Below are 24,280 nucleotides of genomic sequence, written 5' to 3'. Positions count from 1 at the left end.
CAAGCCAGCGACGATGGACGCCCAATCTCAGTCCGAATTTCTCACCACTCTCCCCGTCGAGACCCGCCTCCAAATCTATCGACATGTCCTCCCACAGGGAACAGTCCATTTCCTCTCTGAAAAGGACTACATGTTCTACGTGCTCTGTGGGGACCGAGCCGCGCACACCACGCACGCCTGCCACGCGGTCCGCCGCGCACTCTCGCCCCTCCGGTACTGGGGCATGGCCCTCGACAACATATCCGAGTTTGGCTGGGGCAACCCCTATCTCCCACCGGATGTTGTTTCCAGGGGTGAGGTTTCGCTCCTGCGTGTGTGTCGCCAGGTACACGGTGAGGCTCTGCCAGTTCTGTACGAGGGAGTGACGTTTCAAGTGGACGAGCTGGAAACATGGTTACGATTTTCCAGTGGGGTTTTGGGTGAGAGGCTAAGCCTTGTCCGAGCGCTGCGGATCAAATTCAGTATGCAAAGGGGAGTACCCGGACCAGTGTACGACGCATTCTGGGCCGTCGTTGCGACGCGGATGCCTCATTTGTCTGATCTCGAGGCCGAGGTTCAGATTGATCATGGCGTGTCTCCCCTGCCAAGCGATTTGGATTGCGAGTGGTATCGACCTCTCCGCGAGGTGCGTGGATTGAGAAATCTCTCCCTGCAAGCGGTCGGCCGAGACGATACGGAGGATGGTCGAACGATTCGAGTCGTCTCTTCAGAGCTGAAGCGCACCATGTGCTCTCCGCGCGATGAAAACTGCCCAATTCCAACTTCCCCACGGTTGGAGATCGACCTTGGCCTTCGCAAATGGAGCTCTGGCTGGCGATCCGGCTACCGAACCGACGAGCGCTGAGAGTTTGGACTTGTCGACCACGGAGCCTTCAGCTTCAGGCATCAATCGTCCGTCACCTTTCGACTTCGGGTGACTCCGAGACCGGATGGATCCGTTCGGAGCGTATCCGAACCCCTCGACAGCTCTCAACGCGACAATTCCTCGCAATTCTCTTTCAACGTCGTTCAATCACACAGTAAAAGGACCATGCTCACCTCTAGACTTTGCCGCCGACATATTAGCACGGTCGGCAGGGCTGCCCCAACTGTTGCAGTCCTCTACCAGGCAATCGACCCGCCCATCATCAACGGCGTGCAGAAACCGCGGAAGCCCGGTGGTAAGCTTACTCCATCCCACATACACCACGATGCCCCAATGCATGTCTAACATACATATCCAGGTTACCAAGACTCTGGCGCAGATATCGCCTACACACTCCAAACAAAAGGCATTACCGTGCTCAAACCAAATCCCTCTGCCCCCGTCTCGTCACACGAGGGCTGGTCCTTCCCGGATACAGAAGAGGGCATCTACGACGCCGTCCAGCGCGGTGCGACGCACTTTTGGGCGAATACGATTCTCTTCTCGAGCCATCCGCTACAGACGTCGACGAAGCTGACGCCGCTGTCTGACGATCTATATGTCGTCGGCCAGCCGCCGGGTCTCGTTGAGAACTTTGACGACAAGGCGTATCTGAATGGGAAATTGAGGGAGTTGGGGAGCGTCACGTTGCCAAAGTCGTGGCTTGTTGATACAGAGAATACTGCAGAGGTACTGCAGGAGATAGATCGATACCCTATCGTCGGCAAACCCGTGCGCGGCCGCGGAAGCCACGGGGTGAAGGTATGCCATGACCGCGCGCAGCTAGAGAAGCACATCCAAACCCTCCTCGGCGAATCGCCCCTCATCATGCTGGAAGAATTCCTCGCGGGCGAAGAAGCTACAATCACAGTGATGCCACCAACATCCGATCGTCCTACCCACTGGAGTCTGATCCCCGTGACCCGGTTCAACCACGCCGACGGCATCGCGCCGTATAACGGCGTTGTGGCAGTCACTGCAAACTCGAGGGTCGTTACGGAGCATGAAATGCAGGATCCGGCGTATGGGAAGGCGATGAGGCAGTGCGAGGAGGTTGCGCGGCTCATTGGGGCGACGGCGCCGATTCGGGTTGATGTCCGCAGGTTCGAGGAGGGATCCGAGTTTGCGCTTTTTGATATCAATATGAAGCCGGTATGTCACCCTTTGTTTCAGTCTAGCTTGTGTAGAGCTGGCTAATGAGTATACTAGAATATGACTGGGCCTGGTCGGCCTGGAAGAGAAGATCAGGCGAGCTTGACGGCCATTGCGGCAGCGGCTATGGGTTGGGACTATGGGACGTTGCTGGAGACGATTCTTAAGGGCGCGCAGCCGTTGAGCGTGTTTAGGAAGTATCAGAGTCCATTTTAGATCGAACGTGCCTGTATAGTAGTGAGGATCAAATGTAACTAAGAGTAGCATCAACCGCAAGCAACAACGAGGAACACCGAAATCGAATCAAACGCAACACAAAAGAAAGCAAATATTCTAGCTAGACACCATCGTTCCCATGACCTAATATACAACGACCATTCAAACAATTCACACCTGCGCAACTCCCCCACGGTGTTCTTCGCCCTCACTCTCCACCCCCTTCCCCCTACTCCTCCTCCGCCGCCTTCTGCCCCCCTCTTTGCCCTTTCTCTTCTTCTCCCGTGGTGGAAACTCACTATCCGGCCCCTCAAGCACACAAGACGGATGCACAACAGCCAGCACAATCAGCCCCGCAAAAATCGGCAGCGCATCCAGCGAGTAGAAGAACGCCTCGTGCGTAGCGATATACCCATGCACGCCATCCGAGAACTCGATTAGCCGGAAGATGTTCCGGATTGTTATTAGGATGAGCGTTATGTAGAGAGCGTAGAGCAGACGGCGCCAGGGGACGGCGTAGAAGGCGGGTTTGACGATTGCGTTGTCATCGCGCTCATGCGTGGAAATGCCTGTTCCGACCAGGTGGTTTTGCTCGAGGGGGTATGACGGGGTGTAGCGGGCACCGAGGAGGAGTTTGTAGTGGAAGCGTGCGGCCAGGACCACGAAGAAGGTTATAAAGGCTTGTTGGATGGCGACGCCGGCCATCACTGGTATCATCGTTAGCTTGCGTATGTAGATGAGATATGAGAGGGGAGCAGTCTCACTGATATACGAGCCCATCTCAGCAGTGTCAGGGTCATCATCAGCCATCGGCCCGCTAGAAGAAGCCTGCACGAAAAAGGCAATGATATCAAGTATAACAAAGATGAGCGTCAATCTTCGCGCACTGATACGGTATAGCTGGTCCCGCTTCAGAAGCATATGCACCATCCGGCCCATGACCATGTACACGAAGCCATTGAGCCACAGGGGCCCGAGGAAGATGATGATGCTCTGCGGGATGAAGTCGCCGAGGCCGCTGATGTGGTCGGCGGCTTTGGCGCGGAGGGCGAAGCCCACGGTTAGCCAGGCGCTGCCCATTATGATGACCCAGCAGAATTTCTATGAAGACGAGGTCGTTAGCAAGGTGTGCCACTTGGGAGACGTAGTGATATGGTGGTGTTGATTACCTTGCGTGTTCTGACGGCCAGGAAGAGGTGGATGAAAATGCAGAGTCCATAGAGGACGGTGAAGAGGATGGCGGCTGAGAGGTTTGGACAGAATGTCCATCCTGATTCTTCGGGGGCAACGCACTTTGCCATTGTGTCTGTTGATTAGGACAGTGTTGATGGGAGGCATTTTGACGGTCCTCGTCGCTCAATATATATAGTCTGCGATATCCCTCACCCAGACCGCAACATTTTAAGCTCGACACCATCAATACACCATCAGTACTACTCAGACCCTCTAAAACAAGGTTAATTCGGTTGCCTACCTCGAAAGAATCAATAGGAGTTGCCCAAAGCTGTACCTGTTCTCCTTTTGGTGCCTCATCCTGGATCAAGACCGTATCTCGTATTAATCGGTACAATTCCTCGCATAGGTAAATTACGCCTTTTCGCATCCTTCGCAATGCTAGCGCCTTGGCAAAGGGTCGTCTCGATCAAGCATTGATTGGCGCGCTAGAGATGAGGTGTGCTTTGTCTTCACACTTTGAGAGTTGGCCGATGCTAAGAAATTAGGCTCCCATTTTTGGGGCCATAGAAGCCATGCGCATGCTAAATATATCGTCACGGATAACAGCACATGTTGCAAGGAAGGCACAAACTCGACGCTGGGTGCATTGCTTCTTCCAGTCTTGAGCGTCCCCCATCGCGCCTTCCTCATTAGCGGCCTTACGCGTGACGCATACGGAAGGCGTGACCGGTCCCGTCGCCACGGACACCATTCACTCCTTCCTTGTTCTCTATATAGCTCGACTAGGCCTGGTTGCTTTGGAAAAGTGTCTCGATGTATTCTTTCTATGATTCATTCTATCCTCTAACCAACGCCCAAGCCGAGATGCATTCTGGCCGTCACTTTCGTACATCACACCACATAGTACATCCCAATATCATCCTAATACTTCAACGTGTACACCTCCCGACCACGCGCATCCTGACCCTTATACTCGGCCGTCTTCCCAACATCCGACAAAACCCGTCGAGCATCCCCGTTGTGCAGGATGATATCCAGGTCCTTCCACGCAGGCACAAACCCGCTCTCTTCATCCTTTGTGAAACCCACGATCACCCGATCGTCCGTCGAGCTGTAGCTGATCGTGTACTTGGAGACCTTGGCGTCGATGGAGATGCCGTCGTCTTCTAGCCACGTAGTCGAGAAGACGGTCTCGTGCGAGCTGCCGCGCGGAGGGAAGATCTCGACGCCGCGGTAGTCGTCCACCTCCGTGATGGCTAGAGACGCCTCGGTCTCATCGCCGGGAATCCTCGTCTGCACCGACTTACCGACGGGAATGGCTCCGCCGATCTTGGCGAGGAGCGGGATGCTGCTCTTCCACTGCGAGGGAACCTCAACCCACTGGCCGGAGGCATAGTACGTATACGGCGCGTTCATATTCACGAACCCGTAATCGAAAGAATCGCCCGATTTCCGCGGGAGGTAGACCTTGCCCACCTCGACACCAGGCTCATACACACCACCCACGAGGATCGTCTCGCCGAACCAGAACTGCTCCTCGCCGCGCTTCAGCGCCTTGCTCCACACCTCGGGGTCGGACTCGTACCCCCATCCGACCCAGCGTTGTGGCGGGGATGCATACAGGTGGCTTTCTATTCCGAGGGAGTAGATGTAGGGCAGGATCTCATAGCGGCGCTTGATGGTCGCGCGGACGTTGGGGGTGATCTCGGGGTACATCCAGGGTTCGATTACTTCGCCGGTTTCGCTGTTGTCGGGGGAGGTCTTGAAGCAGTTTATGGCGAAGCGTGGGGAGTAGATTCCGAGTTGGATCCAGCGGAGAAGGAGTTCGGGGGAAGGTTGGGGTCCTATCAATGTAAATGTCAGCGTTTGGTTGACGACAGTTTTGGGATGCTGGAATCTCGGCTTACCTTCGAATCCGCCAATGTCGTGGCCCTCGCACTGTCTCAAGTTAGCCTGGGATCCTCGAGTTATGTTAGTTGTCTTACCTGAAGAAGGGACATGGCCGCGTTGAGTGAAAGCGCGTTTGCACCCCTCATGCTCTCCCAGCTGGTGACATTGTCACCACTCCATGTGCTGGCCGAGTAGCGCATCGTACCAGCCGTGGCACTCCTTGTCAACACAAAAGGCCGCACATTCGGCTCGAGATCACGAAGCGCATCGTGAGAAGCCTTGCCCATCAGCTCGGTGTGCATTGCACGGCCCCACAGACCAACCGTGTTGTCCTTCTCCTGTCTCTTCACAGCATCAGACACGGTCGGTTCGTCCAGCGCAACTCTCCAGTCATCGCTGGGAAGCGTGTACTCGTTGTTATCGTTCCACATGCCGTCGATTCCAGAGCGCTTGAGAAACTGGACTCCATCATACCACCACTTGAAAGCCGCAGCGGAAGTGAAATCAATATGGCACCCATCACCACCAGTTCCGCCTCCGGCACTCCACAGCCGCATGTACCCCGGCTCGCCAGTCTCGGGATCCTTGAAGAATCCGTTCCCATCGATGAGCTTCTGGAAGTCCGGGTGCGATCCCAACAGGAACGGCTTGATGTTCGTCAAAAGACGGATGCCCCGGTCGTGGTACTGCTTGATCCACTTCTCGGGGTCGGGGAATCGGTATCGGTTCCAGGTAAACACGTTGCGCACCTTGGGCTCGACCTCGGCGATCGAGTAGCCCGAACTCATCTGGTGCGCTGAGCAGGGAATATCGTGTTCCCGGAGTTTATCGGCGAACTCCATCAGCGCTTGGTGAGCCGGCGGCTCGTCCATCGCGCTGTACTTGTATCCGCCGGAGATGTATCCATACGCCCAACGCGGCACAGCAAGCGGGAACCCGACGAGCTCCGCGTAGGAGCGGACCACATCCTTTAGCGTCTTCCCGACAATGAGGTACTGCTCAAGACCGCCGAAATCCTGTCGGTACACCTTGAAGTGCCCCCAGAGCCCATCAACCTCGGAACCAACCGACCACGTCCCCCTACCGTGTGTAGTTGAGAAAATGGCAACGCACCCGTCGGCAGTCGCCTTGATCAGCAGCGGGATGTGCTTGTACAGCGGGTCGGTGTTGTACACGTCGTATCCGAAACTGTCTGTCGCCGAGAGCTGGAAGTGGCGGCTCGTCAAATCCATCGGCGCGTTCTTCTCGCCGAGCCCGACGTGCAGCGCGTTGCGGTCGTGCTCAGTGTAGTGGGCGATGCCCTCGCCGTCGGCGACGTATGAGCGGAGCGGGAGGTCGCGGTAGAGAGTCTTGTTGTTGTCCTTCCATGACAGGGATATGACGGGGGTGTTTTCCCAGTTCACTGTGGCTTTGACATTCCCGACCTCGAAGGCCTTTTGTGAGGGTGCGCCGGCGGTCTTTACGTCGAGGCCATTGAGGTCTGTAGCGGGCTTGGTGACGCTGGGATAGGGAGGGAGAGGGTGATCGGGGGAGGTGAAAGTGACGCGAAACAGATTCTCGCGGATTGGTTCAAAAGAAAAGTCAAACGATCGCTTTGCGCCTTCAGAGTGCAGGTAGACAGCCGGACTTGCGTCCTGCGACTGCGACTGTGTCTCCTGGTAGCGCTTGGGCAGGTACTCTTTCTGAGGCATCTTGGCTTGAATTCGGATGGTTTAGAATAGGACAAGCGTCGGAGCACGAGAAAAAGAGCTGTATTTGAATCATCGCAGCGGCATTCTCCGCTCTCCAACTGAGGGGAGCACTGAGGGGTCGCGGTGACGATGCGACAAGAGCGCATCGGATTTCGGGAGCATCACCGACGCATACCACACCCAGGATCGCAGGAACACGCGCCAAGGCCGGGTTATTTCCTTGCAGCATCGGTGGTTGACCCCGAGAACCGGGTCTAACCCGCATTCATCGAAGCGTTCTAGGCGCGTCTTCCCCACGGGCAGTGCGCCATTGGATGGAGGCTCGGAGATCGTCCGTCCAGCTTCACTCTTTGCGTCCGCTAGTCTTTTTCTCTGACTCGACCCGACGTTTCTCCATGTGGCAAACGTGGTTTGTTGCATCGTTGCGAGGCTAATGGCCTGATGACCATCGGACTTGAGGTATTTCGTCCGTGACGGCTGGAATTGTGGTTTCCCCGCGGGGTGCCCCGGTTTCTATAGGCGCTGCAGGCTGCAGATAAAACTCGAATGCCCCCGTTGCAGAGTCGAGAAGAGGAGTGATCGCCAGAATATGCATCTTGTCGCTCTGTATCTCAACGGCTGATTTTGGCCTTGTACACCGCATCTACACTTCATTAAACTCAGTCTCCAGTCGCTGAAAACTCTGCTCCCTCTACAACTTTCACCAAGGGAGAAAGCAATCATGTCGCACTCGGCACCCCCTACAAAGGCGATGCAGGATGAGCGTATCGAGTTCGCACCCGCTGCATCCTCACAGGCCGTGCCTCCCAAAGGAGACCCCCAACCCGAAGGCCAGAAGAAAGACAAGGCCCTCGAGCTGATCGAAGACGTTGGCCACTCGACCATCCTCACCCCTGAAAACAACAAGCGCGTCCTCCGAAAGATCGATCTGAGGCTACTGCCCATCCTCCTGGGTATCTACTTCCTGCAGCAGCTCGACAAGTCGACTCTCTCCTACGGCTCGGTCTTTGGCCTCATTGAGGATGCAAACCTTAAGGGTCAGGAGTACTCCTGGCTCGGATCGAGTATTTATCTCGTTCAGCTCGTTGCCCAGCCTGCTATTGCCTATATCCTTGTCAAGATTCGACTCGGAAAGTTTCTGGGTGTCATGGTCTTCTTCTGGGGTATTTCTTTGGCCTGCATGACTCCGGCGAAGACATTTGGAGGTTTGCTCGCTTGCCGAATCTTCTTGGGTCTTTTTGAGGCCGGTATTCGTAAGTCTCCTTGGTACTAACGCACCGCATATATTCGGATAACTAACATGAGTTTGATAGCACCCGCCTTCATCGCCATCACGCAAATGTGGTACCGTCGTCGAGAGCAACCGATGCGGCTCAGTTCCTGGTATGCAATGAACGGAGTCGTCAACATGGTGAGTTATCCTCATAATGAAGAGTGGTCAATATACTGAGAGAGATACAGTTTGGAAGTCTGTTCGCCTTTGGTCTGGGCCATATCAACTCCAGCCTCGCGCCATACCAGGTAAATAGCGCCTAACTACTTTAGCAGTACAAGGCTAACTATCATGTAGATCATCTTCCTCTTCTTCGGCTGCCTGACTGTTGCATTCGCTTTTGTTGTCTTGTAAGTCTTCCCGACACAATCAGGATGGCCTTAAACTAATTTCTTGATAGTATGTTCCTCCCCGATTCCCCGACGCAATCCAAGTTCCTCAACGAGGAGGATAAGCTACTTGCAATTGAACGGTATACTCATTCCACTGCCCTCACCTCCAAGCCACCACTAACAGTACGGCAGACTCCGCATGAACCAACAAGGTATCGAAACCCACGAATGGAAATGGGCTCACGTAAAGGAAGCCTTCCTCGACCCCAAGTCCTTCTTCTGGTTCGCCCTGATGTTCTCCATCTCGTAAGCCCAACTCCCAATCCCTCCTACGAGATATCATTCTAACACCATGCAGAATCCCCAGCGGCGGCATCACCACGTTCGGCCCCCTGATCATCGAATCCTTCGGCTTCGACCAGCTCAACACTATGCTCTTCAATATGCCCTTTGGAGCCATCCAACTGGTCGCGACTCTTGGAGGCGCGTGGCTTGCGACTCGGTACAAAACCAAGGGAGGTGTTGTTGCATTGCTCTGTCTCCCTGCTATTGCTGGCTGTGTGATGCTGCTGCAGATCCCTCGTGGCGAGTCTCACAAGGGGCCGTTGCTTGCTGGGTATTATATTGTAAGCGCATTGTGATATCATTATCTAAAGGCACTTCTAACAGTTCCAGATCTCTGTTTACCCAGGAATCAGTACGTTTTCAATGTCATTCGGCCGATGATTCTCACTAACGAGTGCAGCACCGATGGTCTACTCCTGGGCCGCCGGAAACACAGCCGGCGAGACGAAGAAGAAGGTCATCAACGGTATCCTGCTTGTTGGGCAGTGCGCTGGTAATGTACGCACACAAACACCACCCCATTTGACGAGCAACGCTGATAGGCAACAGGTCGTCGGCCCCAACCTGTACACCACCGACGAAGCCCCCGGCTACAGACGCGGTCTCCTCTCCAAGTAAGCCCGCCATTCCCACCAAATATTCGACACCAATTTCTAATAAATAACTCAAACAGCCTCGCAATGTTCTGCGTCCTCGTCGTCCTAGTGGCGTAAGTCCCCTTTCCATCTCTTTCACCCAACCCACACTAATGAATCAGCCTCAACATGCTCTACATAGCATACCTAAACAAGCAGCACGAAAAGCGCCGCGTCGCCATGGGCAAGAGCGCGAAGATCATCGATCGCTCGATGCAGGCGGTGGGCGAGCCTGAGGAGGAGGACAAGGGCGAGGAGGCTGGGAAAGGAGAGACGACGGGCGATGACAACGCGTTCAAGGACCTTACGGACTTTGAGAATGAGGATTTTGTGTTTGTGTACTAGGGGAGATTTTGGGGAGAAGGAGGTGGTTTAGCACGCCTCGACGGGGATTGTATGTAGTGTAGCACGACTCGGAGAGGGTTGACGATCTGATCTATCCACAGATCTACATCAAAATGATTACAAGAGCATACTCCATATGTCTGTAAAGATAGTCAACTTTGTCTCCCATGACCCATGCAATTGCCACCAAATCCTCCTCTTAGCCAAGGCCGGGGGTATTCCGAGGTCACGACACCGCCGCCCCGCATTTTCGTCTCCGTCTCGGCCCAACTCTTCATTATCCGATCTTGTTGCTCTCTCGCCAGGCTTTGCTTGATATATCCTCACCATGGCATCTGAAGACTCGTACCTCGTTGCTGCGCCGCCGTCTATGAAGCGGATTCCCGTACGCCCTTCTTCTCCCCCCGGGTTCCTGGTCAAGTCTGATGGACAGTAGAAAGCATGCAGCGCGTGTCGGCAATCGAAGGTCCGTATCCGATTTCCAACCCCGGCTATTGATATCATGATGCACACGCAGGCCGCTAACTCGCCGCAGGTGAAATGTGATGGGAAGCGGCCATGCACGAGGTACACACTGTCTGCATCGCGAAACATACACCGTTGCTTCTGTTAATCAATCAATTGCACTAGATGCGAAAAACTAAAGAAACAATGCGTCTTCTTCGAGATCCCCAAGGATCCCGTTACCGAGTCAGTCATTCCGTTCCTGCCCCTTTCCCTTGCACGGGTGAAAAATCAAGGCGTTAATTCATGTTCGCGTATAGGAGGCTCGAATCCGTCGAGTCAGAAGTCCAGCGTCTGCAGGCCCAGCTCGCCGATATGAGGCAGATGCTTCGCGGCAATGCGCAGCCGCAGAATGGCACTGACACGCACGCACTCGCCGGCATCGAACCGTTTTCGCAACCCCAGCCCCAGCCCCCGGACCCGGCGCAGCAATGTCGCGAGAGCGTCTCGCTGACATCCCCTCAACAGATATCAGCTGCAGCTAGTGTTCCGGGGTTCATGCCACCGGCTGAGCCGAATTTCTCTAGTGCCCGTGGGGAGTTTCCAGTACAGTCGCGAGTTAGACGTGCTCAGGCTCATGGGGATGGACTCCGTGCGTCGAAGAAGAGGCGCTCGGGATTCGAGGTGCGGGAGGAGCCGATTGCGGATTTTGTGAGTCTAGGGATGATTACGCTCGAGTATGCGGTTGATTGCTTTACGACGTGAGTGCTTCTTTTCCCTGTTGGACTGGTTCTATGGCTCTAACGTGCGCAGGTTCTTCCAGGGCTGTGTAGGTGCTCTTCTAACTCGTATCATGGCTGTAATCTAACGTGGATGGACAACTAGGACAGGTACATTCCAATCTTCGACCCGAGATACGACACGTTTGAATCCGTGCGATACCGGAGCAGTATTCTGTTGAATGCAATATGCACAATCGGAAGTAGAGTAGAGGCCAGTACGTCGAGCAGCCATCTCCCTCCACCAACGAGAGCCCTTCCAGATTATCTCGAAGTCTAACAACCCCAGGAGCCGGCCAACTCTCCGACCTCCTCCAAACCGAACTGAAGAAATGGATCAACGTCGTCATTCAAAACGAGACACTAAACTGCCTCGAGTCCGTCCAGGCACTCCTCGTCATCGCGTGCTACTCCGCCGAGCGGTCGCTGATCCTCTCGTTTGCGACGCGGATGGCGCTCGATCTAGGTCTCGACGAGGCGTTCGAGGAGCTCACGCAGCATTTGACCATGAAGGATGTTGATGGCGGATCGGGGGTTTCGAGCCTGGTTGATGATGACAATGCGCTCATGCGCAAGTCGAGGACGTGGTTTGGGTTGTTGGTTTTGGAGCATATGTATGCAAATTCCCCTCCAGGTTCAACCCGGGTATTCTTTTTGTTGGACTGACTATTCGCAGATTCAGCCTCGACGGTGGGAAACCACCGGGCATCCGGATGACGGGAAACTCGCGGTGGTGTCGCAAGCTGCTCGATCACCCATCATCGACCGTTTTGGATCTCCGCTTGTTTTCGCAGGTCGAGGTACGTCTCCATATCGAGGTTCCAGCATGTCAACTAATATTGTTTAGTTGAATGTTATTAGAGGTTTGGGAACCCAGTCGAGGTTGATTTCAACAAGCTAACACCAGATAGTGCACATAAACGAAACTCTAGGTAACAAAGCGCCACTGGCTCGAGCTGATGTCGCGGCGTTCGTGCAAGAGGCCAAGCTTGATCTGGACCTGTGGTTCGAGTAAGTGCTTCGCGGCAACCCATAAGATGGGATACATGCTAATTGTTATCAGCGACTGGCAGCGGATAATAGGTATGAGCCAGCTGCTCGTAAAGTCGGTTACGACGCTGACTTGATAGAAAACGCGCTCACCCCGGAAGACGAGGAACGAGGACCCCTGCTTGCTGCGCTCCGCGTGCAAAAGTGTTGGGGGGAGATGATGCTGCATTGCAAAGCGCTCCGGTCAATGGGGGTGGAAAACGTCGCGTTCGTCTCCCTTCTCTCGCCCTTCGAGAAAGCCAGCCAACTGACAAACTTGGAATCGCAGAGCCATGTCCAACGTCGAGCGCAAGATCCTCCTCATGGCAAAGGCAAGTGCTCGTAAACATCTCAGCCTGATCACCATCGAGCCAGACTCGTATCTCGCCAAGCTGAAATATGCAATGGACTTTGTCTGGGCGAAATGTGCTTTCTGCTTCTTGCTCTTGCTCAAGCTGTCCCGGCTTTTACCAGAGGGGAAAGAAGAGCACGAGGAGCTACTGAATCATGGGAACCGACTTCTCGACGATTTGACCAAGAGCGTATCGAGCAGCAACATCGCCAGTAACAGCAATGTATACCTGCAGATTCTTCGGCTGAGCATTGAAAAGTATGGGCGGACGCTTCACGAGAGTGGGTTAGGGACAGATGGAGGCGCAACCGAGGACACGGCGCCGTTCTGGGAGTTGTTCGATGCGCAGACGGAGTTGACCTCGTTTGTGCCGGAGCAGTTTGTGAGCGAGTGGGATTTTCCAGGGCTCAATCTGTTTTATTTTCCGACGACGTGGCAGGATTTTTTTGCGGACTTTTCGCTGGCCGTTTGAGTGGCCTCGGTGGTGTCGCAAATCTAGCAGATAGCTATCGAAGTGCGTAGTAATCTCTGCAGATGTTGGTCACTCATCGTAGCCGAGTCAGAACGACCAGTTTACTGATCGCCGCTGTTTACTTGATAAAGGCAGGCGGAAACATGCCCTCGTTTACACTCGCATCAAACGGCCAGGGCCAATCATCCAACAACTCCGGCGGCAGCTGAAAGTACGTAATCGGTTCATCGAGGCCCGCCAGCGGCGGTTGTATCGGTGGGATATTCTCCTGCTGATAGACGGGCGAGATCAAATCGGGTTGCGCGGGATTAACGGTGTTTGTGGTGGGGATCGAGAGCGGGCGTGGCGGCGCCGGTGCCGGTGCTGAGGGTATGTTCGATGCTGATGTCCTTTGGGTGGCCATGTACTCGTCGATTCGGCCTACTTGGACTCGGAGTCTCTCGCTTGTGCCGGTGGATTGGCGGAGGCCGGATTCGAGACGGTGTAGGAGGTCGGCCATTTCCAACCTATTGTTGATCAGCCTTCTTTAGTTGAGACTTTGATATGGCTGGAACTTACAGGAGCGTACGGACTCGCTGGTAGGAAGACTCGGATAAACTCCCCTCCATCACCGAGCCAAGTATGTACCCAATTCCAGCCAAATGATGCAGCTGCAAATATTAGCCAATCCATTTCAAAAGCGACCAGTTCAGGGACATGGCCTACCAGAGGAGAACTAATCGCCTTCAAATACTCAACGGGCACCTTGGAGAAAACACTCAGAACCTGCCCCGCTACATCACATTTCCCATCGACGCCCTGCTCCTCACTCGAGTAAATGACCATGCGCAGCAACTGCAGGGTAGCCTGGATATTCGCAGACTGAAAACCAAAGATATCATGAGAGATATCGCCGATAGCAGGTCGTGCCTCGCGGAATGGCGGAGGGAGCGCCGAGTACATGGCCAGGACATGCTCCATCAACCACGGTCCTGCCATCTGCGCGGGTCGAAACAACGACCAGACTTCGGCGGTTCCGTTGTTTGGTGGGGAGCGTCGGCGCTGGCTGTCCAGGGCGTGTTCGAGGATGCGATACATGTCGGTGGTAAAGTTCCAGCCGACGATCCAGTCGCTTGATGCTCCGGTTGCGGAGGTAATGCTCTGGTCCACGCTGGCGGGCGATACCGTATCGTTTCTCAAGATAAATTCGTCTCTTAGATCGCCTGGATAGCGCACATTCGACTGGGCCTCTCGGTGGCGAATGATGCCGCCCCAGACGATGGAGGAATAGACATCCAGCGTGTAAATCGACCAGAACTAGGCAATCGTTAGATCGTTTTCCGAAACGCGAATGTTGAGCATACCAATCTCCGCCGAATCTCCACAACAACCGGATCAAGATCCTTCGGCCACAACTTCTCGTCATGCAGCCCGTCCATTACAGCCAGGGTATGATAGGTGCCCAGGTACTTGTGCATATCCTGAATCTGACCATTCTGGATACTCGCTATACTCAAGATCGCGCAAGTCCTCATGTACTCGGTGTCTTTGGCAGCAGACAGGTCACGGGGGATAGACTCTTTGGCCGCGGACCAAAATGCTTCGGAGGGTGAATTTGCGAGCTGCTGCAAGTTCCAGTGGCTTGAATAGAGGGCTCCATCGCGAGCGCGCGCAGAGGCCAGGGCGCACATGGCCATGGTCGACGCGAAGAGGCCTTCGTCTTTGAGGTAGTCCAGGTTCTCGAGTGCTCTTGTGAATGAAGGCCAGTGGAATAGTGGGAATCTGCAAAGCAAGTTTAGCGCGACGCCCCTCTACGATAACCCGAGAAGTCATACATTGGATAAACGATCTCGAGATACACCTGCGCCAGATCAAGGATAGTCCGCTGCGAAGCGGCCGCAAACGCTTTCCACGGGTTAACCGACACGCTGTCTGGTAAAGCCGGTATCGAGACAGCGCGAGAGCCATTAATCATCCCATTACTTGAATTCCGCGAAACAGGCGCGGGAAGCTTCCCAATCACCTCCGATCCGCTCTCACTGGATCCCGTCAGGGGTCCTCCCGCGGGTACAGGACTGGCATGTTCATGTTTCCGTGCACCGCGTCGCCTGATCGGTCGATCATAAGTACAGGGGACGCCGAAATCCGAGCAATTCTGACATGGCGCGAGGGGGCCGCTGCTCTTATTGCATTTGATGCTGCGCCGGTTGCAAAAGTCGCCTGGGAACACGTGAGCGAACACATCACATCACACAGACAGACCCGCGCGCCACGGGGACGGGCGGCAGGGGACGGCAGGGGTTACGAACAAGCTTTGGAGATGCGCTGGAACTTCCTTGGGCGTTGGGACATGTTTTGACGCGCGAAGGATCGGTCAACGCGTGCGTACGCCGCATATTCAGGGACAGGGGGATCTTGGGCAAATCCGAAGGTGCAGGCTCTGACCTCATCATCCCTCCCGAGGTTGTCTTAATCGGGCTTAGTATGGACTGATTGATAATTAGAACCCCCGGATCAGGAAGGAGCGACCCCACAATGGCCTTGGTGATCCATGACTAAAAACTCACTCTTGGCGCATCCACAGGCACCAAAACAGAACCAACTCTTCAAAAATTGGACGAAAAGATGATCATTGATACTATACGAGGCGGCTTGTAAGAGCTAATGTAGCAGTCGTAAAAGCATTTGATATTACATCAGGCTCACAGTTTTTGGCAGCTGGTGAACCAACCAAGGCAACAATATATATCCGAACTACTGTCTAAAAAACCCTACAATGCATAAATATACGTAAAGAAAATGCAGTCTATTTCATATATCATTATTTACACATTGTAATGCTCACCACTTGTTATCAAAAGCCTTCCCATCAATATAATTAATCATCTCGCTCACGGGCGGCAGATGATCGCGCCCAGCCCCAAACAGCGCCCCCTGCCGCATCACCTTGCGGTAGTTCTTCCCCGGCGACACCTTGCCCAGCACATACTCCTGCCTCGTCTCAACACGCGTAGGGACCGGAATCGACCGACCAACAATCGCCTCCATCCCCTGCCACGCAAACGTGATAGCCTCCTTGGCCCCGGCAGGGACACCGGCCTCGTCGAGCATGACGATCTTCGTGTCGGGGTAGTTCTTCTGGATGAACTGCGTGATGTTCGGGTTCAGTGCGCCGCCGCCGCACATGAAGATTTCCTCGATCTTGAGGCCCTCGGGCGCGTACCGCCGGTAATGCTCGACGATGGCCTGGGCGGTAATGCGTGTGACAGTCGCGACGACGTCGTCAGGACTCAATCCTTTGCTCTCGGCCTTGCGGATGAGATCAAAGGCCAACGTATCTCGGAATACCTCGCGGCCGGTCGTCTTGGGCGGATCTAGCCGGAAGTAAGGATGGTTCGTGAGGAAGTCGTCGACGAGTTCCTGGTCAACCGTGCCGCGCGCACCCATCTCGCCATTCTTATCGTACTCGCGCTCGCCGTTGGTGTAGTGCCGGACCACCGCGTCGATGAACACGTTACCGGGGCCAGTATCGAAATCGTAGCACGCGTCGATTCCGCCGTGTGAGTCTGGCGGGATGAAGCAGACGTTGGCGATGCCGCCGATGTTCTGGCACGCGCGCAGCTTGGTTGGGTGGTGGAGGAGGAGAGCGTCGAAGAAGGCGATCAGCGGCGCCCCCTGACGACCGGCGGCCTGGTCGCTGACGCGGAAGTCGGTGACGGATGTGATGCCCGTGCGCGAGGCGAGGAAGGAGCCCTCGGCCATGGTCAGGGCGCTGCGCACCTCGCCGGCCTCGGGCATGGAGAGCAGCCAGATGGTCTGGCCGTGCGAGCCGATGACGTCGATGGTGGAGATGTCGACTTGATAGTCTTGACAGAATTGCTTGACGGCGGCGGCAAAGGTCTCGCCGAGGATCACATTCACCTCCGACAGCTCGGAAGGGGACGTCTTGTTGTGCAGGATGATGTTCATGACGCGCTTCTTGATGGTTTGCTCGAGCGGGATCTCGCCATACTTGAGCAGCTCAAAGTGCATGGGCGAGTCGGGGGTTTCTTGTCGGAAGTGGCATAGAGCGCAATCGATGCCATCCTGTAGTTACAAGTTTTGTGAGCTCATTTCTTTCTTTCTCCAAGACTGACACTTACCATCGATGTGCCGCTATTCAAGCCGAGGACCGTGAGGTCAAGCGCATGGTTCTGCACGCCGTTGGCCGCCATTTTTCTAGATAGACAAGTCGCAAAGGTGCCTTAGAACGCTTGGAAGCAGGCCAGAAGAAGTTAAATACCTTGACAGCGATGTCATTTTTCGGAATTCGATGCGCAGCTGTTGATCAGAAGACACATGCAGACAAACCCCACTGCATGGCACTGCGAGTCATCATTGGCCAAGGAAGCCTGAGCGTGTAAATTGATAAATGTCTCTGGTGTTAAACGTTTAAACGGCTAAACGCTTAAAAGGGACGAATCTGCACGCCGTTTGCCATCATTCTCCTAGATAGATGAGCGACCGTAGAACGCTTGGAAATAGCCAAGAAGAAGTTGAATAATCTTGAAGCGATGTCATTTTTTGGAATCGAGCAGATGCTGCGAGTGTTATTGGACAAGGGAGCCTAAGCGCGTAAATGTCTAAAAGCGTACAAGGTTAAATGCTTAAAAGCTCACCAGGCTAAAAGTTTCGCCTCTGCACGGAGCCGGCGAACCGAACCCTTTCTAAGCTGCCCCGGCTATCGTTTGCACTACTGCAGGCTCCACATTCGGTCTCCTCCCCCGGGTTTTGGGCTGAACCGGGGCAGTTGCAACAATTTCATTTTCTCCCGTCGTCCGATCGCAGTTTTTTTTGATTTCCAAGCTTCCAACGGCCAAACCCCAAATTACCTCCTCGCCTGGGGTGGATCTGTTCCGGGGTCCCGGTGGCGAATTAACAACCGGCGTGTGGGATCACCTCAGTGCTGGAATCTTATTTAAACCGATGATCCCCTTGCCGGATACTCGTAATATTAATCCCAGTCCTCCAGGAGTTGGTGACTGAATTGCCTTCATCATCGGCTACGAGTTTCCGCTCCATCAGCCTGTCGGTCGAGTTCGCCATGGGCTACACAACCATCTGGCGGAGCCTCTCGCCCCGCCAGCTCAACTTTGCTATCCAGCTCTTCTCCCTCATCTGCATCTTCTTCGAGGGCTATGACCAGGGCGTCATGGGCGGCGTCAACGCCGCGCCCTACTATGTGACCGAGGTCGGGATCGGAGAGCCCGACGGCACCGTCACCGATACGACGCACCAGGGGGGCATCGTGAGTATCTATTATCTCGGCTGCATCTTTGGGTGCTTTGCCGGTGGGTGGCTTGCCGACCGCATCGGCCGGATCAATGGCTTGTTTATCGGGTCGATCTTTGCTGCCGTGGGTGGTGCCCTGCAGGCGGCGATTCAGAGCTCGGATTTCATGCTGGTTGCTAGAGTCATTACGGGCATTGGGACTGGAGGTATGTTCATATTTCGGAGATGCTTTTGAGGTTACTTGTGCTAATTTGAATAGCACTGACGGGTATCACCCCTGTCCTGGTCTCCGAGACGTCCTCTGCCCAGCACCGCGGTGGATTCCTGGGTTATGTCTTCATCGCCAACTGTAAGTTCAAATCAGCGCATGAATTGGCAGTATGATACTAACCATGGTAGACCTCGGAATCTCGGTAGCCTACTGGCTCTCCTTCGGCCTCGCCTTCATCAACAACGGCTACTCGGACATCCGCTGGCGCTTCCTCCTCGCATTCCAATGCATCCCCGCCATCCTGCTGGTCCTGTTCATCAAGATGCTGCCAGACAGCCCTCGCTACTACGCCTCGGTCGGCCGCAACGAAGAGGCGCGAGACCTGTTGACGAGGATCCGAGAGCACAAGGCCACACCCGAGGAGATTGAGCGCGAGTACCTGGAGATCGTCGCTATGGCGCAGGATAGCCAGCCGAGCTCGCCGATTCAGTTTGGGAAGATCCTGGTTGGAAGAGGAGGCCGGCCCGGTGCGAATCTGGGTCGGAGGGCGTGGTTGTGTGTTTGGTTGCAGATTATGGGTTCGTGGACTGGGATTACGGTATGGCAGACCCAACCAACTCTGGAATATGCGACTAACGTTTGTTGCAGGCCGTCACGGCATACTCGCCGGTCCTCCTCAGCCAAGCTGGGTACAGCGACCTCACGCAGAACGGTCTGGCTGGGGGACTGAACACGATCGGAATCATTGGTACGATAATCAGCGCACAGATCGTCGACCGGATCGGACGGAGAATGTGTTTGATGCTGGGTGCGCTCAGTCTCTTCGTTGTCGAGGTCGTGGTAAGCTTCATCCTATCCCATCCCATCTCTCGACCATGGCTAATAACTTTACCAGGCCGGCTCCGTCTACGAAGCCTCCCTGCAAAACCCGGACAAAGCCTCGCAGTACGCGCCCGCCGCCGTCGCAATGCTCTTCCTCTTCAACCTCGCCTACGCCTCGACCTGGGGAACAGTCGCCTTCCTCATCCCGACGGAGATCTTCCCCTCGGACCTGCGCGCGCAGGGCAACGGCTTTGGAATCACGGGCTGGGCCATCGGCGTCGGGATGACGACGCTGGTCAACCCGATCATGTTCGATAGCCTGAAGTCCCGGAGTTATTTCCTGCTCGCGGGGCTGAATCTGCTCTGGATCCCGATTGTGTATTTGTTTTACCCGGAGACGTGCAATCGGTCGCTCGAGTCGATTGATGCGTTGTTTTCGACGCCGAGTCCGTTCTTCTGGGAGATGGAGCGTGCGTATAGGCTGCATAGTGATGTGCTGGCTGAGAGGGGGATTGAGGTTTCGGGTGGCAAGGTCGAGGAGGAGAGGAGTGAGAAGCCCGCGGAGTCGAGGGTGTAAACGCGGATTGGGGCTGGTTGTTTCTTCCTTTTTAGGCTGGTGAGTTTATGACGATGACAGGAATTGTATGTAGCAACGTAGCCATATGCTCGTCCTCAATATTAGTCTCTGATGAGATTCAATCCAGTCAATTCTTCGCAGCTCGAAGCCGGCCCGCTGCCCTGAAGCCGAACCCCTTAGGCGTCCCACTGTAAACCCCAAGGGCCTTGGCTCATCGTCTCAGGGCTGAGGCTTGACCAAATGCATGGCGGAAGTCCGCTAGCTCAATCTAATCCAGGGTCGGTCTGTGTTGCGCTGGGTCCAGACTCCGGGCTCCAAGTTTAAGGCTGCGCCCCCGCCCAGACGAGCTGAAAACCGGCGCGGAGGATCCGAAAACGCGCCTGCCAATCGCGGCCGTCGCAGACACAGCGCGAGCTGACAGGGAAGCGTATACCCAGAGTACCAAGACACGGCTACAAATTCTACAGATTAACTTCGGGCGCCTTGCTCAGTATTAAAGCTCCGATGTTGCACTGCACTCCCTGGTTGCACGTCCTTCCCAACTGTACCGCATTCACCTCAACACAGAATGGCCCAACAAACGCGCCCCTGCACAGTCCTCATAGCCGGCGGCGGCATCGCCGGGCTTGCTCTGGCCGTGATGCTTGAGAAGCACGGCATTGGATACACGCTGCTCGAAGCATACCCGGAGATCGTGGCACCGGCCGGCGCGGGGATCTGCATGTTGCCGCATGGATTGCGAATTCTGGATCAGCTGGGCTGCTATGAGGCGCTTGTTAGCAAGGTGCAGGATGTCATGGAGATTATGAGTTATCGTGATCAGAAGGGGGAGGAGCTTGTTACGCTCGATGGGTTTACGGTGAAGAATGTTGAGAGGTGTGTTTGGCTTTTGGGGACTGGACTCGGTTGTTTTTTGGGTTATTTGGTGGTCATTCACTGACGGGCGGAGTAGACATGGGTATTCGACGCTGTGGGTTGGACGGAGGGAGCTGCTCCAGGTGATGTACGACTGCATCCGCGACAAGGCGAAGCTCCTGACGAAGAAGCGGGTGGAGAGCGTTCGCCAACTCGACAACGGCATCGAGGTAACCACCGCCGATGGCTCCGTCTACCGCGGCGACATCCTCGTCGGAACCGACGGAGTCCACTCGCAGGTCAGAAAGGAGATGGTCAGACATGCAACCGAGCAGGGCATCGCAGAGGATTACGCGGAGGAGCACAGTATGTCATTTTGAAATAGGCACCCGCGTTTGCGCTCAGCACTAACCTGGATATAGAAATCCCGGCCAAGTACGAGTGCTTATTCGGGGCGTCGACCGCAGTCCCGGGGATCCCGCGAGGGTATCTGGCGTTTGGGGTAAACGAGGGGTTTTCGAATGTCATTGGCACCGGCCCCAAGGGCAGAGTGTATTGGTTCGTGACGAGGAAGATGGACAAGACGTACTTTGGGTCGGATACACCCAAGTTCACCAAGGGGAACGAGGAGCGGTTTGTGCGAGAGCACTGGGACGATCAGATTACTGCGGATGTGCGGTTTTCAGATTTATACAAGGCCAAGCAGGATGTGATCCACACGCCGCTGCGGGAATTTGTATATCGCAAGTGGCACCTGAACCGGATGATCGTCCTTGGAGATGCAAGTCACAAGGTGAGAATCGGCTGCTTCTGTGAGGCTGTAAGACATGGTGTAACTGAAATTGTGTACAGATGACGCCCGTCCTCGGTCAAGGCGGCAACCAGGCGCTGGAAACGGTTGCTGCACTGACCAATAGCCTAATGGCCGCATTGAAGCGTCCCAACTCCAACAGACTGTCCATGTCAGAGATAGACGGCATCTTCACAGAAGTGCAAGAGCTGCGATCGCCGCGGGTGGAAAAGATGATGGTGGAATCGCACGAGCAACAATGTATGCATGCACTGGAGACCCCGGAACTAAGGGAGGTGATGCTGCACCAGTTTCCCCAGATGGCCGCGGATCTTGTTCCCACTTTCTGGGATGCGACGATAGCCCCGGCGGTTTCGATCAAGACGCTGCCGGTGCCAAAGAGGGAGAGAACGGTGCCGTTTGAGGATGAGATTCGGGCAAAGCTGTAGAGTTGTATGATTACTCCAAGATGCCACCGATACTTATAATAGAGGAAATATACGGGGCTTCCTTGAAAGGCATAGACTCCGTACCAGATAATCCATGACAGTGGATCGCAACAAAGAGTAAAGCCAATGAGAATGGGCGTAATAATCGGCGGGGTGGGGGCGCTGGGGCCGTTTCTCTGATCCTCTCAGCTCAGCTCGAGTTCAGCTTTAATTCACCCTGCAGCCAGTTTCCCCGGTCAGAATCTCACTTTCCTGTCAGATTCTTCTGCTGCACATACCCTTGAACGAGCATGTTCGATTTGCAACTCAACGGCGTGCTGGGGATCGGCCTGTACTGCCTGGTCCCTGCAGCCCTGCTGTACACCATCAACGCCCTCTTCTTCCGCGTCGCAAACCCGCCAAATGTCCCCTTGATCCGCGAACCGCCCGGCAAGAAAAGCTTCAGCCTAAAGACGCGCATCGCCTACATGTTCGACTGCGAGTCGCTCTTCCGCGAAGCCTACCAGAACTACGCGAAGCTCGGCAAGGCGGTCATCCTGCCCGGGTTCGGTCTCCGTGATGAGGTCATTCTGCCCACCAGCTCGCTGCGGTGGGTTCTGGCGCAGCCCGAGTCGGTCCTCAGTGTTGCGGATGCATTTGTGGAGATTGATCAGGTTGTGTATAGTCTGGGGCATGAGCGCTACGTGGCCGATCCGTGGCAGGGGAATCTGGTTCGGCAGGAGATGAATTCCGTGCTGGAGAATATTGTTGCGGCGATGAATGATGAGTTGGGTCTTGCGTTTGATGCGCGATTCGGTACCGATGAGAATTGGAGGGAGATCGATCTACTGAATACGGTGAGGATGGTCGTTGCTCAGGCGGCCAGTCGCTTCACTGTCGGACTGCCTCTATGTAAGGGCTTCTGCCGCTAATATTGCTTTCCCTTGCTAAGTACTGTCTAGGCCGCGACGAGCAATATCTCAAAGACAGCTTCGATGTGGTCGACGGCTGCATCATCAACGCCGGAGTCACGGGCGGAACACCCAAGATTCTCCGACCCATCATCGGACCCCTGGTCAGCCTCAAATCGCAGCTCGCCCAGCGAAAGGTCAGAAAGCATTTTGAACCAGTCTACCGCGCACGGCTGGAAACCCTCAAACACCCAAAAGACCACCCCTCCGAGCCTCAAGACCACCTCCAGATGATGGTCCGCTACGCTGAAAAGGAGCGACGCAACGAGTTGTATGACCTGGATATCATGGCGCGTCGCCTCAGCGCTGCGAACTTTGGGTCGATGCACCAGACGAGTATCCAGGTTACGAACATGCTGCTGAATATCATGGGTTCCGACGCCGAATACAACACCATTGCCGTCCTCCGCGACGAAGTCCACCGCGTCCTCGGCGACGACCCAACATGGACAAAGGCCAAAGTCTCGAAAATGACCCGCGCAGACAGCGTCGCCCGCGAGACCCTGCGCACCCAATCCTTCGGCGGCCGCGCCGTCTTCCGCAAAGTAATGGTCGACAACTTCGAAACCGACACGGGCGTCAAGCTGCCCAAGGGCTGCATCGTCTCCTTCTTCAGCCAGCCCGTGCACGCCGACGAGGCCAAGTATGAAAACCCACTCAAGTACGATCCCTTCCGGTTCTCGCGCGCCCGCGAGGCCGCAGAGGACCCGAGCAGCGCGAATAAACTCAGCTTTGTCTCGACGAGTCCAGACTATCTGCCTTTCGGGACGGGGAAGCATGCGTGTCCGGGGAGGTTCCTTATTGATTTTGAGCTCAAGATGATTATCGCGTATGTGCTTACGCACTATGATGTCAAGTTTCCCGAGGAGTATCACGAGAAGAGGCCGGCGAATCGGTGGTTGGCCGAGGCGATTGTTCCGCCGTCAGGGGTGAAGATTCTCATCAAGCGGAGGAAGAGTGTGCAGTAGCAGTAGCTGTAACTGGTTGCTAGGATCGGGGTTTTGATTTCTCGAATATACAACCGGCCTCCGCACTTGCGATTCACTCAAGTACGGACTTTTCAAACTTCTGCATAGCCCATCTCAGGACTCCTTCATTCCTCAAGAAAATAGGCTAATAGGCATATTGTATGCATGACATTTCTTGTATATTGACTAATAATAGCCGATCCTGGATATCTCCACAGCTTTCCTCAATTCCCCGTGGGGTACTCCCTAATTAATCCGTTAATAGCGAGCGATGATCGTCGGACCAACGGACGCCGAAGTATGATCGACACTGACTGCTACAAGGATGAGAAACGGTATATAGTGCAGTGTGCACTCAAAGAATCCGGCTTCA

General features: G+C 54.9%; 11 protein-coding genes across 11 annotated transcripts; 7 read left to right on the top strand and 4 right to left on the bottom strand.

Annotated features, from left to right (window-relative positions):
* Positions 1-13: 13 nt before the first annotated feature.
* Positions 14-844, top strand: BJX68DRAFT_271559 (uncharacterized protein; the record flags this gene model as incomplete). The annotated part of the gene is made up of 1 exon (XM_071046968.1): positions 14-844. The coding sequence occupies one exon, from the start codon at positions 14-16 to the stop codon at positions 842-844; it is 831 nt and encodes a 276-aa protein (XP_070894125.1).
* Positions 845-937: 93 nt separating this feature from the next.
* On the top strand, positions 938-2,484 carry BJX68DRAFT_185308 (glutathione synthetase ATP-binding domain-like protein). The gene is made up of 3 exons (XM_071037281.1): positions 938-1,160; positions 1,224-2,056; positions 2,114-2,484. The coding sequence occupies exons 1-3, from the start codon at positions 1,031-1,033 to the stop codon at positions 2,270-2,272; spliced, it is 1,122 nt and encodes a 373-aa protein (XP_070894124.1). The 5' UTR covers positions 938-1,030; the 3' UTR covers positions 2,273-2,484.
* Positions 2,444-3,573, bottom strand: BJX68DRAFT_271557 (RTA1 domain-containing protein; the record flags this gene model as incomplete). Its single annotated transcript, XM_071046967.1, has 3 exons — positions 2,444-2,979; positions 3,037-3,373; positions 3,442-3,573. 3 exons carry the CDS (start codon positions 3,571-3,573, stop codon positions 2,444-2,446), a joined length of 1,005 nt encoding a protein of 334 aa, XP_070894123.1.
* A 759-nt stretch (positions 3,574-4,332) lies between these two features.
* On the bottom strand, positions 4,333-7,390 carry BJX68DRAFT_278937 (putative alpha-glucosidase). Its single transcript, XM_071048629.1, has 3 exons — positions 5,434-7,390; positions 5,356-5,386; positions 4,333-5,292 (listed from the first exon to the last, which is right to left on the bottom strand). Exons 1-3 carry the CDS (start codon positions 7,027-7,029, stop codon positions 4,370-4,372), a joined length of 2,550 nt encoding a protein of 849 aa, XP_070894122.1. The 5' UTR covers positions 7,030-7,390; the 3' UTR covers positions 4,333-4,369.
* Positions 7,391-10,080, top strand: BJX68DRAFT_185273 (putative MFS transporter). Its single transcript, XM_071037280.1, has 12 exons — positions 7,391-8,282; positions 8,343-8,440; positions 8,491-8,550; positions 8,600-8,652; positions 8,703-8,774; positions 8,827-8,940; positions 8,993-9,260; positions 9,310-9,331; positions 9,380-9,477; positions 9,529-9,593; positions 9,653-9,688; positions 9,737-10,080. The coding sequence occupies exons 1-12, from the start codon at positions 7,751-7,753 to the stop codon at positions 9,957-9,959; spliced, it is 1,641 nt and encodes a 546-aa protein (XP_070894121.1). The 5' UTR covers positions 7,391-7,750; the 3' UTR covers positions 9,960-10,080.
* Positions 10,081-10,287: 207 nt separating this feature from the next.
* Positions 10,288-13,035, top strand: BJX68DRAFT_258430 (putative C6 transcription factor; the record flags this gene model as incomplete). Its single annotated transcript, XM_071043530.1, has 9 exons — positions 10,288-10,344; positions 10,477-10,526; positions 10,590-10,649; positions 10,724-11,164; positions 11,294-11,400; positions 11,472-11,796; positions 11,859-11,986; positions 12,094-12,193; positions 12,501-13,035. 9 exons carry the CDS (start codon positions 10,288-10,290, stop codon positions 13,033-13,035), a joined length of 1,803 nt encoding a protein of 600 aa, XP_070894120.1.
* Positions 13,036-13,094: 59 nt separating this feature from the next.
* On the bottom strand, positions 13,095-15,410 carry BJX68DRAFT_185238 (putative C6 transcription factor). Its single transcript, XM_071037279.1, has 6 exons — positions 15,324-15,410; positions 14,850-15,234; positions 14,379-14,796; positions 13,741-14,331; positions 13,594-13,685; positions 13,095-13,541 (listed from the first exon to the last, which is right to left on the bottom strand). The coding sequence occupies exons 1-6, from the start codon at positions 15,364-15,366 to the stop codon at positions 13,154-13,156; spliced, it is 1,917 nt and encodes a 638-aa protein (XP_070894119.1). The 5' UTR covers positions 15,367-15,410; the 3' UTR covers positions 13,095-13,153.
* Positions 15,411-15,804: 394 nt separating this feature from the next.
* BJX68DRAFT_246484 (UPF0075 domain protein) lies at positions 15,805-17,377 on the bottom strand. Its single transcript, XM_071041656.1, has 2 exons — positions 17,157-17,377; positions 15,805-17,100 (listed from the first exon to the last, which is right to left on the bottom strand). Exons 1-2 carry the CDS (start codon positions 17,226-17,228, stop codon positions 15,856-15,858), a joined length of 1,317 nt encoding a protein of 438 aa, XP_070894118.1. The 5' UTR covers positions 17,229-17,377; the 3' UTR covers positions 15,805-15,855.
* Positions 17,378-17,704: 327 nt separating this feature from the next.
* On the top strand, positions 17,705-20,382 carry BJX68DRAFT_185181 (putative MFS sugar transporter). The gene is made up of 5 exons (XM_071037277.1): positions 17,705-18,491; positions 18,545-18,634; positions 18,685-19,094; positions 19,145-19,336; positions 19,392-20,382. The coding sequence occupies exons 1-5, from the start codon at positions 18,098-18,100 to the stop codon at positions 19,893-19,895; spliced, it is 1,590 nt and encodes a 529-aa protein (XP_070894117.1). The 5' UTR covers positions 17,705-18,097; the 3' UTR covers positions 19,896-20,382.
* Position 20,383: 1 nt separating this feature from the next.
* BJX68DRAFT_185187 (FAD-dependent oxidoreductase) lies at positions 20,384-22,060 on the top strand. Its single transcript, XM_071037278.1, has 4 exons — positions 20,384-20,771; positions 20,848-21,116; positions 21,173-21,543; positions 21,603-22,060. The coding sequence occupies exons 1-4, from the start codon at positions 20,464-20,466 to the stop codon at positions 21,987-21,989; spliced, it is 1,335 nt and encodes a 444-aa protein (XP_070894116.1). The 5' UTR covers positions 20,384-20,463; the 3' UTR covers positions 21,990-22,060.
* Positions 22,061-22,205: 145 nt separating this feature from the next.
* BJX68DRAFT_246476 (cytochrome P450) lies at positions 22,206-24,122 on the top strand. Its single transcript, XM_071041655.1, has 2 exons — positions 22,206-22,880; positions 22,931-24,122. The coding sequence occupies exons 1-2, from the start codon at positions 22,280-22,282 to the stop codon at positions 23,905-23,907; spliced, it is 1,578 nt and encodes a 525-aa protein (XP_070894115.1). The 5' UTR covers positions 22,206-22,279; the 3' UTR covers positions 23,908-24,122.
* Positions 24,123-24,280: the final 158 nt, after the last annotated feature.

Source organism: Aspergillus pseudodeflectus (genome assembly GCF_044049435.1).
Source record: "Aspergillus pseudodeflectus strain CBS 756.74 chromosome Unknown BJX68scaffold_64, whole genome shotgun sequence".
In the NCBI taxonomy this organism is placed as follows: Eukaryota; Fungi; Ascomycota; class Eurotiomycetes; order Eurotiales; family Aspergillaceae; genus Aspergillus; species Aspergillus pseudodeflectus.
This window is presented reverse-complemented; position numbering and strand designations above follow the sequence as displayed.

What these genes read in the sequence shown, in the direction of transcription:
- BJX68DRAFT_185308 (XM_071037281.1), top strand. Translation starts at nt 1,031, where the DNA reads ATGCTCACCTCTAGACTTTGCCGCCGACATATTAGCACGGTCGGCAGG. An exon ending in GAAACCGCGGAAGCCCGGTG is followed by an intron (nt 1,161 to 1,223) that starts GTAAGCTTACTC and finishes ATACATATCCAG; the next exon opens with GTTACCAAGACTCTGGCGCA. An exon ending in TTGATATCAATATGAAGCCG is followed by an intron (nt 2,057 to 2,113) that starts GTATGTCACCCT and finishes TGAGTATACTAG; the next exon opens with AATATGACTGGGCCTGGTCG.
- BJX68DRAFT_278937 (XM_071048629.1), bottom strand. Translation starts at nt 7,029, where the DNA reads ATGCCTCAGAAAGAGTACCTGCCCAAGCGCTACCAGGAGACACAGTCG. An exon ending in CGGCCATGTCCCTTCTTCAG is followed by an intron (nt 5,387 to 5,433) that starts GTAAGACAACTA and finishes AACTTGAGACAG; the next exon opens with TGCGAGGGCCACGACATTGG. An exon ending in CGACATTGGCGGATTCGAAG is followed by an intron (nt 5,293 to 5,355) that starts GTAAGCCGAGAT and finishes TTACATTGATAG; the next exon opens with GACCCCAACCTTCCCCCGAA.
- BJX68DRAFT_185273 (XM_071037280.1), top strand. Translation starts at nt 7,751, where the DNA reads ATGTCGCACTCGGCACCCCCTACAAAGGCGATGCAGGATGAGCGTATC. An exon ending in AAGCTACTTGCAATTGAACG is followed by an intron (nt 8,775 to 8,826) that starts GTATACTCATTC and finishes ACAGTACGGCAG; the next exon opens with ACTCCGCATGAACCAACAAG. An exon ending in GCCCTGATGTTCTCCATCTC is followed by an intron (nt 8,941 to 8,992) that starts GTAAGCCCAACT and finishes AACACCATGCAG; the next exon opens with AATCCCCAGCGGCGGCATCA.
- BJX68DRAFT_185238 (XM_071037279.1), bottom strand. Translation starts at nt 15,366, where the DNA reads ATGTCCCAACGCCCAAGGAAGTTCCAGCGCATCTCCAAAGCTT. An exon ending in CTCGAGATCGTTTATCCAAT is followed by an intron (nt 14,797 to 14,849) that starts GTATGACTTCTC and finishes CTTGCTTTGCAG; the next exon opens with ATTCCCACTATTCCACTGGC. An exon ending in AGGCGATTAGTTCTCCTCTG is followed by an intron (nt 13,686 to 13,740) that starts GTAGGCCATGTC and finishes TAATATTTGCAG; the next exon opens with CTGCATCATTTGGCTGGAAT.
- BJX68DRAFT_246484 (XM_071041656.1), bottom strand. Translation starts at nt 17,228, where the DNA reads ATGGCGGCCAACGGCGTGCAGAACCATGCGCTTGACCTCACGGTCCTC. An exon ending in TGAATAGCGGCACATCGATG is followed by an intron (nt 17,101 to 17,156) that starts GTAAGTGTCAGT and finishes TTGTAACTACAG; the next exon opens with GATGGCATCGATTGCGCTCT.
- BJX68DRAFT_185181 (XM_071037277.1), top strand. Translation starts at nt 18,098, where the DNA reads ATGGGCTACACAACCATCTGGCGGAGCCTCTCGCCCCGCCAGCTCAAC. An exon ending in GTTCGTGGACTGGGATTACG is followed by an intron (nt 19,095 to 19,144) that starts GTATGGCAGACC and finishes CGTTTGTTGCAG; the next exon opens with GCCGTCACGGCATACTCGCC. An exon ending in TCTTCGTTGTCGAGGTCGTG is followed by an intron (nt 19,337 to 19,391) that starts GTAAGCTTCATC and finishes TAACTTTACCAG; the next exon opens with GCCGGCTCCGTCTACGAAGC.
- BJX68DRAFT_185187 (XM_071037278.1), top strand. Translation starts at nt 20,464, where the DNA reads ATGGCCCAACAAACGCGCCCCTGCACAGTCCTCATAGCCGGCGGCGGC. An exon ending in ACGGTGAAGAATGTTGAGAG is followed by an intron (nt 20,772 to 20,847) that starts GTGTGTTTGGCT and finishes CGGGCGGAGTAG; the next exon opens with ACATGGGTATTCGACGCTGT. An exon ending in TTGGAGATGCAAGTCACAAG is followed by an intron (nt 21,544 to 21,602) that starts GTGAGAATCGGC and finishes AATTGTGTACAG; the next exon opens with ATGACGCCCGTCCTCGGTCA.
- BJX68DRAFT_246476 (XM_071041655.1), top strand. Translation starts at nt 22,280, where the DNA reads ATGTTCGATTTGCAACTCAACGGCGTGCTGGGGATCGGCCTGTACTGC. An exon ending in CACTGTCGGACTGCCTCTAT is followed by an intron (nt 22,881 to 22,930) that starts GTAAGGGCTTCT and finishes AGTACTGTCTAG; the next exon opens with GCCGCGACGAGCAATATCTC.